Raw genomic sequence first — 9557 nt, 5'->3', positions numbered from 1 at the left:
AAAAGACAACCTTTATTGATCAAAAATCAAGTTTTCCTTAATTTTAGGGAGTTAAAGAAAATATCTCCGGCCGATTAAATATAATAGTAAGTGTATCTATGAAGCACGAATATGGATATGAGGACAGTGATACGCAGACACTGATACGGGAATTTTCTAAATTTTAAAAAATAGAGATATGGGATACGATGGGATACATGCATTATTAAAAAAAAATTAATAATAATTCATTCTAGTAAAAAAAATTCACATAAATACTACTCGGAATATTAAGTATTTTGAGGTTGTCATGAAAGAAATGCCCTAGAAGTTTTCCATGTATGCTCGTGAATGTGCCCTCTGGAAATGTAATAAGTCCAATCATGCCTCTGATTTTCTCAAAGCCTTACCTATTGAGGGGCTCAACCAGAGGATTGGTGCGCGCCAATTTAGTGCAGTTCTTTTCTATCGGCTGGGTATCCTTCTATTTTCCGCGGATAGTCATTGTATCTTTTGTGATCGATATATGGATTATTTTGGGGACCATGCCTTACATTATGCTCATGAAGTCGGACTCAAATTTCGACATGATCTTGTCAGAGACACCATCCCTGATGTGTGTAATCCTGCAGGTGTGCCGGCTGGGAAGGAGGTTGATTTGGGTTTCTTGTCTAACGATGGTGAGGCCTTGAGACCTGCAGATATTATGGTGTAAAACTGGGACAATAGTCGTGACGTCTGTTTAGATGTGGCTGGGGTGTCGTCTTTTACTGGGGGAGGGGTTCATGCATTTCAGCCAGGATTAGCCTTGAGCAATGTCGTTATGCGTAAACATAAAAAATATTTTGACAAGTGTTTGGCTCAAGGTTTTGAGTTTGGTACTTTGGCTTTCACGACATTTGGGGAACTTGGTGAGGATTTGGTGGAACTTTTGAAAAGACTGCACAACCATTTGTCTAGGTTTGATGTTAACGCTAAGAAATGTAATTTCTTTTTTCATAGATTAGGTGTTATCATCCAGAAGGGTGTTGGTGCCCAGCTGGTGACAAGGATACCTACAAGTTATTTGAAATAAAAATATGAATATTGAATTTATTTTAGTTAAAAAAAATAAAAAAAAATTAACTATCTGACATCTCGCTCACCCATTACTCTTCAATATTATTTTCATCAAATAACACCTCTTCTAGTTCTGGCTCGTCAAGTGAAGAGATTTGCAACTTCAAGTTCTCCTACATCGTTAAGTGGATCAAATGCATCTCCACTAATATCCTATATTCTACTTTTTCCTTTCGTATAACTTTTACTTTTTCGTGAAAGGAGATAAAATTACTATAAACAAACACTAGATCCTAAGCACGTTGGGATTCAACCTTATTTCTCTTTACCGAATGGATAAATTATAGGTGCTCCAACTCCAATTACTCTCTGAACAATAAGAGGAACATGGTTGCCCAAGCAACCTTAAGAAGTTAAATTTTATAACACTGGAGCTGAAGCACCGTAAAATAACTACCAAATTTTCTCTCTTTATAATCAACAAATTCCTAGGATTAGATATTTTTATAATTATATGATATTGTGGTGGTAAGTACAAATATCTATAAGTATTTAGTTTTTTATACAAAATTAAAGATATAGATTTTGTAAATTAAAATATATGTCAAGTTACAGGAAGTATCTCCTCCTAAAATATCCGAGAGGTATTCCAAGATATCTCCTACTTATCGTAATTAAAAGATGGGAATACTTTAAATGAAATTTCTGATTCTCCAAATATTCTAATCCAATATTGATACCGCGCCGATACGGATACGTCATCATTTTTGAAATATCAGCGATTCCTAGAATGTAATTAATACATTTTTTTTTACAATTATTCTTAAAAATTTTAATTCTTTTTTTTATCGGTAAAAAATTTAGTGCTTACGAGTTTCGACTCAAGTCAGTGGTACCGTTACCTAATGGTTTTACTACTGTACTACAGTAATATTGACAATATTTCTTCTTAATATGACATGGATTGTCTAAATCCTTTAATAACTTCTCCAATGAAATATGTGCGAGAATAATATGTAGCATATCCATGGGGGCTCAACATGCCGATGTGAGAAAGCTTGTAAAACAGTATTATTGATTAAAGATAATATTTTTCAGACTTACGTTTTGTATTGCTATTACAGGGTATTTATTATCTTATCATTACATGACACACAGACATAAGTCAAGTCAATGTTGACTCATTGACTTGTCACACACTTGACTACTAGACCAATACATATATGCGAAGATTATCTACACAGAAAGATATGTGAAGATTATCTACACAGATAGACTATAACACTTGACTGACACACTTGTATATCTCTAATATACCCCCTTCAATGTGATGCTGAGAAACAAAGAATCACATTGAACAAACAACAAGAACAAAAGAACAAGAAACAGATGAAAAACTAAGAAAGTTCTTGTAACTGAACTGTAGAGAAACTAGAACTTGCAGCTGAAGATGTCTGTAGTATTTGATGTAGTAATCTGGAAAAAGTAGGTGAGCATAATCCTTTAGTGAAGATATATGCCAGTTGATCCTCTGAAGAAATATGTTGCAGCTTCAAGAAACCCTCTTCCACAAGTTCTCTGACTGTGTGATATTGTATTTCTATGTGTTTGGTCCTGGCATGGAAAACTGGGTTAGATGCCAAAGCCAAAGCAATAGTATTGTCACACAACAACAAAATATAATTTACAATAATCTGCAGATCAACTAATAAGTAAGAGAACCATTTTAACTCAGCAGCAGAAAGACACTTATATTCAGCCTCTGCAGAAGATTTAGATACTGTGGGCTGCTTTTTAGAAGACCAATAAACTAAATTATTACCCAAAAAAACTGCAAAAACCAGATGTTGACCTCCTTGTATCAGGGCAGCCTGCCCAATCAGAGTCAGCATAAGCTTTTAAGCATGTAACATCATACTTTCTTAAAGTAATACCCATACCAACTATTCCTTTTAGATATCTTAAAATTCTTTTAACTAGTTGAAGGTGCAGATCAGAAGGAGAGTGCATAAATTGTGATACATAATTCACAGCAAAACAGATATCTGGTCTAGTAACAGTGAGATACTGTAATCCACCTACCAGAGTTCTATAAGTACTTGGATCTGCTAGCTTAATACCATCATGAACATAAAGTCTACTAGACTTAACCACGGGTGTATCACATGGCTTACAATCCAATAAATTTTCTTTAGATAGCAATTTCAATGTATATTTCTTTTGAGTTAAAGTGATAGAATCACTATCTCTAACTGCTTCTATTCCCAAGAAAAAGGCTAAACCTCCTAATTCTTTCATAGCAAATTCTTGTTTTAATAATTTAATGATACTATCAATCAACTGAGCAGAACTACCAGTCAATAAAATATCATCTACATATAGAAGCAAAATAAGAATACTAGTTGAGCATGACTTGACAAACATTGAAGTATCAGATACTGATTTCTTGAAACCATGCTTGATAAGAAAAGAACTGAACCTATGAAACCAAGCCCTTGGAGCTTGTTTAAGTCCATACAAACTCTTTTGAAGATGACCCACATAATTAGAAGGATAATCAGGATGCAAGAAACCTTGAGGTTGGGACATGTAAACATTTTCATCCAAAAATCCATGTAAAAAAGCATTACTTACATCCAACTGCTTGACTGGCCAATTGTAAGTAATAGCTAAACAAAGAAGTATTCTAACTGTAGGAGACTTAACCACTGGACTAAAAGTTTCATTTAAATCAATACCATCATGATTATACCCCTTAGCTACCAGTCTGGATTTAAATCTATCAATAGTGCCATCAGATTATTGTTTAATCCTATAAACCCATTTTGATCCCAATATGTTCATATGAGGTTCAGGAGAAACATACTTCCATGTATCATTATCCATCAATGCAGTGTATTCATCTTTCATAGAGAATTGCCATTCAGGAATCTTCACAGCTTCCTTAAAAGTCTTAGGCTCAGATAAAGTAGTTAACAATGTTGTATGATTGGCAGATATAGGATGTTTTACAGAAAAATTACTAACAAAATATGGATTGATGTTTGGTTTTGAAATACCTTTTTGAGACCTAGTTACCATAGTAGAAGAAGGAACAATATCATGAGAAGTGACAAGTTGAGACTCAACTTCAGAAACAGTAGAACAAGAAGATGGTAAAGTTAAAACATCAGTCGAAGGAGCATAATAAAATTATGATTCAGAGAAGACAACATGCCTGGAAATATAAAGCCTTTTTGTTAAAGGATTATAACATTTATAACCCTTATGCAGGGGACTGTAACCAGTAAAAACACACTTGACTGATTTTGGAGAGACTTTATCTGCTCTTGAATGAGCAAGATTAGGATAACAAATGACACCAAAAGGTTTTAGAAAAGAATAATCTAGAGAAACACCAAAGAAGACCTCAAAAGGTGATTTGAAATTTAAAACCTTAGTAGGAGTTCTATTTATGAGATAAGTGGCAATAAGAAATGCATCATACCAAAATTCTTTAGGACAATAGGAGTTAAACAAGAGTGTATTACCCATTTCAGTAATGTGCATGTTCTTTCTTTCTGCAAGGCCATTTTGTTTTGGTGTGTGTGGACAGGATATTCTAACATTAATACCACTGGATTGTAATATAGCCTGAAATGGCCCTTTAACAAGTTCAGATGCACCATCAACTTGAAAAGCTAAGATTTTTGTGGAAAACTGATTTTCAGTATGAGCTTTAAAATGTTGAAAACATTGAGAGATATCAGATTTTATTTCCATAGGATAAATCGAATGAAACCTAGTAAAATCATCAACAAACAAAATATAGTATTTGTAACCTTTTAGAGAAGGAATAGTTGGTCTCCACACATCACAGTGTATTAGAGCTAAGGGTATTTGTGTATAAGAAGTTGAAAGCTGAAAAGGTAACTTTTTGCTTTTAGCAAGTTGACATGGATGACACAAATTAGAAGAAGGAGATGAATTTAAAACAATTTTATTGTCAGAATGTAACCGTTGCAAAATCTGATTTGATAGATGACCAAGTCTAGAATGCCACAGAGAAGGAGAAGCAGATAAAGTAGCAGCAAAGGAATATTGAGGTTTGGGCATATGCAGAATTGGATACAAATTATTAACTACTTTACAATGAGCAAGAACGGCATCAGATTATAAATCCCTAATTTCATATCCATATGGATAGAACTTGAAGTAGCAAGAATTATCCTTTGTAAATTTAGCTACTGAAAGAAGATTGTGTTTCATAACAGGGACTAACAAGACTTTATTCATCATGAAACTAGTTGTAGGAGTATTAATATGTGAAGTACCAATTGAAGTAATAGGGAGAGACTTACCATTACCAACTTGTACATGATCCTTCCCAGTATAGTTAGAAGTATTGTTCAACAGATGCTCATCTCCAGTCATGTGTGCAGTTGCACCAGAATCAGAAATCCAGTGGGATGAATTTGATGTAGAGGGATCACAGTAAGGACTTTCTTAATTTAAAGTAGTAAATGCCTGTTGAGGATTAGCACGATGAGCTTCATTTGCTGAATTTGAAAAAGTGGGTGGATGATATCTAAAATAACATTTGCTAGCATAGTGTCCCTTTTTACGACAAATCTGACAATCAACTGAAGAGAAATATCTTCTTCCTCCATTTGAACCAATTCCATTACCTTGACTAGAAGAACCATTTCCCTGTGAAGAAGTACTGCCTTGATAAAATCCATTTCCCTGAGATGAAGTACTGCCTTGATAATAACCATTCCCAGTATTTCTTGAACTATAATCAGAATTAGGCTTAAAATTTCCATTAAAATTTCCATTATTCTTGGACTTTCCTCTTCCATTTCCACTAAAAGTATTAGTGTTTCCATTTTTGCTATAGAAAGCATATTGGTGATGAGTATCATAAATATTATTAGAAGTAGTTTGCTGTTCAAGAAGCCATTGCTCATGATTTAACAGTCTTGGTTTTAGTTCCGTAAAGGAAAAAAGATTCTCTCTATTTTGAGCAGCTATAACAAAAGTGTCAAATTCTCTTCCTAGACCATTCAAGACATACATAACTAAGTCTATATCACTAACTTTTTCTCCAATTGCTGCTAGAGAATCAGCAATATTCTTGACATTGTGTAAGTAGACCAAGATAGTTAAGTTGCCTTTCTTGAAATTATGAAGTTGATTTCTAAGCATATTCTTTCTTGCCATGAATTGGATTCTAAAGTTTATTTCAAGTAATTCCCAAATTTGCCTAGCAGAGGACAATCCTAAAACATCACCAGAAACAGAATCTGTAAAAGTTGCCTTCATACAATTAACCACAAAACAGTTAATCTTTCTTCAAAGAATCCATTATGGATTTATCTTTAAATCTCCATCAATTTCAACCTGTCTAGCAGGTTCTTGAATCTCACCATTTACATAACCATACAAATCAGTGGAAATCAAGATAGTTTCCATCTGATCTCTCCATAACAAGAAATTATTTGGTCCTAATTTTGTAGACACAAAATTAGAGATGTTGGTGAATGGAAAAACAAAGTCAGAAGAATTACCCATTTGAGCAGCGGAATTCGAATTAGTACCCATATCTTTTCTTCGGTTGTACAATTGTTGTAGTAGACATTAACTGGATCCGTAAAGATTTTGAAAACAAAATTGTTGAAGAACCAGATCTGATGATAAAGAATATTAATAAAGTTGCTGAGAACAAGTATTGAATTGTTGAAAAGTGTATATGAAATATTGATTGATTCTTTGTTGAACGATGAAAAAGATGAATCAGAAAAAAAAAATTGGGTTTGAAGAGTTTTAGCTCAGGATCATCTGTCTGATACCATGAGAAAGCTCGTAAAAAAATATTATTGATTAAAGAAAATATTTTTCAGACTTACTTTTTGTATTGCTATTACAGGGTATTTATTATCTTATCATTACATGACACACAAACATAAGTCAATTCAATGTTGACTCATTGACTTGTCACACACTTGACTACTAGACCAGGACATATATGTGAAGATTATGTACACAGAAAGATATGTGAAGATTATCTACACAGATAGACTATAACACTTGACTGACACACTTGTATATCTCTAATACGATGTACGATGTCAATAATTATCTTTGAGTAGATTCCACCTTCAACACATCTATGATTAATAATGTACTACAATATTAATACATGATGAGGAGGTGAAGTTCTGTACTGAACCACCGATACAGGCTCTGCGTGCAGCATCACCTTCCATCCGGAAGAGGTTCAAACCTCTTCGGTACATGTATAAGCTTGCTAGTATCCAGAAAAGAGTCGTTATGTCTAGTATACCTTCTAAAAGCTAAACATTCGAGATATTTTCTTCCACAGTGGAGTTTACCCATAAATATTCCCTTTTCTTTTTTGTTTGGAAAGTTATGAAACATTCTCATCCCTTCGATTTTCTTTTGGAGCCTCAAAAAGCTGGGACCCCAAATGGTAACAATACAGTGCTACATACGACGGTTAAACAGACGAGGGATTATATGACGATGAGTGTAGACACTTAAATTTTAAGCAATACCATTAAGTAGGGCTGCACAACGGGTAGGGTGGGTAGGATATGGCCTATACCCGCCACCCTACCCGTTTACTGGCGGTTAAGAAAAATTTTACCCGCCACCCTACCCGCCATTAAAAGGGTAAGATCCTACCCAACCCATTCTCTGGCGGGTCGGGTAGGGTAGGGTGGCGGGTATAACCTTTTTTTTTTCCATGACTTTCTGAAGTCTGAAGTTCAGACTCTGAACAAGTTCTATTCTCAAGAAACAAAAGTATAACCATAAAAAATGTACAAACAAAAGTATTCTCAAGAAAAGAGTTCTATTCTTTTTGAAATAGACGATGAATCCTAACCCAATTCCATGTTCTTCACGTGACCTTGTTCTTCATATAACAATATCATCACCAAAATCTCTTCATATTGACCTTCTTCTTCAATCATCATCTACGATGATGGAATAAGTACTAAGATCACCAAATAAATCTGCATACAAGTTATCTCTTGTTAGATTCAGTCATAATAGTGAATGATTTGATGCAAAGTCCAGTCATAATACCAACATCAAGTAATAATATCACAACAAGTTTTGTATCTGTTAATGTTTGAAAGACAAAATAAGAGGCTAGGAAATTGCTAAATTCTATGAGTTTGAGATAGCAACTATACTTCAAAAAAAAGTACAGAACAAGAAGAAGAAGAAGAAGAAGAAGAAACTGCTCCTTTGATAGTTTTAGAACTAACATGCAACTCAGAGCACTGTATTCCACATTGTAACAATGACACCGTTACATGTGCCGGTATCAGTATGGAGAGCTAGAAAAGGCAGAAACCCAGACATGATCATAGTGGTACATGCTACACGACTTGGTAACCATGTGCTTTACGTTGCTTTATATTTCAGAAATAATGTTATCCTAAATCTAAAAGTGCTGAATAAGCAGGACATTATCTTATAACCTTAATGGTGGGCCCGGAGATGTGTATAATTGAAGCGATAAAAACGGGGGCCTACAGTAATACCGCAAGTGCACGGTCGTCAGTTGTAGCTCGTGCAAGTACGGGTCGATCCACAGAGATCGGGTGTGTTTTGGAAGTGATTTAGCTAATTGGGTTCCTAGATTTGCTTTGGGCTTAGAAGCCTTTTGGCTTAAATTGGGCTTGAGTACTAATGGGTTTGTTCACAATAAAATGAACTGAGCTTGGGCTCAGTTAGTCTTTGAAATGCAAATGGGCTTTGGGCCTTCGATTGAGCTTTGGGTTAAGCCCTCAGTTGATTTGGATTGGGCCTTCAACCTTAACCTAAACTGGGCTTTGAGCCTTAATGAAATGGGCCTCAGTAATGAATTTGGGCTTTGGTTTTGGTCTTCAGATGAGCTCAAATTGTGCTCTGGGCTTTTGGGCTCAATGGGATTGAGCTAACAGTGGACTGTGGCTGGACTTGAGGGTTTGTGGCTTAGTGAACTGTGGCTGCAACAGCAGCAGTAGCAGGACTGCACAGCAGAAGGGCAGCAGCAGCAGAAGAAGTGGCAGCAGAGTTGTAGCAGGAGAGTGGAGCTGCAGCAGGAGCAAGAGCTGCACAGCAAGGCCAACAGCAACAGCAAAAGGAGAAGTGCTGCAGGGCAAGGAAGAAACAACAAGGCAAAAGCAATGGAAGAACTAAACAGCAAAAACAAAACAAAAGCAAAACAAAACAAGAATGAACCAAGGCCTAAGGCCAAGGGCAGGGTTGTGGTGAAGCTAACAGAACAAACATAGAAAAGAAATTGTGGATGGGAAGTGCAGGGAGATGGATGAGAGTTTCCTTTACCTAGCCAGTTCACCTAGGTTAAGTTCTTGTCAAATATCTAGTTAACCAACCTTACAGCCTTAGCTAACCCCTAGTATTGGCTGTCTGTTTAAGGCACAACCAATCACAGACTAACTAGGCAGTGGTTTACTAACTAATGTAGCTAATTAATTCCTTAGAGCCACCACTGACCCCTA

At 35.4% G+C, this 9557-nt stretch overlaps 1 protein-coding gene across 1 annotated transcript; it reads right to left on the bottom strand.

Annotated features, from left to right (window-relative positions):
- Nucleotides 1–5523: 5523 nt before the first annotated feature.
- On the bottom strand, nt 5524–6621 carry LOC113315711. Its single transcript, XM_026563968.1, has 2 exons — nt 6421–6621; nt 5524–6336 (listed from the first exon to the last, which is right to left on the bottom strand). Exons 1-2 carry the CDS (start codon nt 6619–6621, stop codon nt 5524–5526), a joined length of 1014 nt encoding a protein of 337 aa, XP_026419753.1.
- Between the last annotated feature and the right edge of the window lie 2936 nt (nt 6622–9557).

This window comes from Papaver somniferum, chromosome 10 (assembly GCF_003573695.1).
Source record: "Papaver somniferum cultivar HN1 chromosome 10, ASM357369v1, whole genome shotgun sequence".
NCBI lineage: Eukaryota > Viridiplantae > Streptophyta > Magnoliopsida > Ranunculales > Papaveraceae > Papaver > Papaver somniferum.
The sequence above is the reverse complement of the archived record's forward strand: the minus strand, read 5'-3'. Positions and strand labels throughout refer to the sequence as shown.

What these genes read in the sequence shown, in the direction of transcription:
- LOC113315711 (XM_026563968.1), bottom strand. Translation starts at nt 6,621, where the DNA reads ATGGGTACTAATTCGAATTCCGCTGCTCAAATGGGTAATTCTTCTGAC. An exon ending in TTCAAGAACCTGCTAGACAG is followed by an intron (nt 6,337 to 6,420) that starts GTTGAAATTGAT and finishes AATTGTATGAAG; the next exon opens with GCAACTTTTACAGATTCTGT.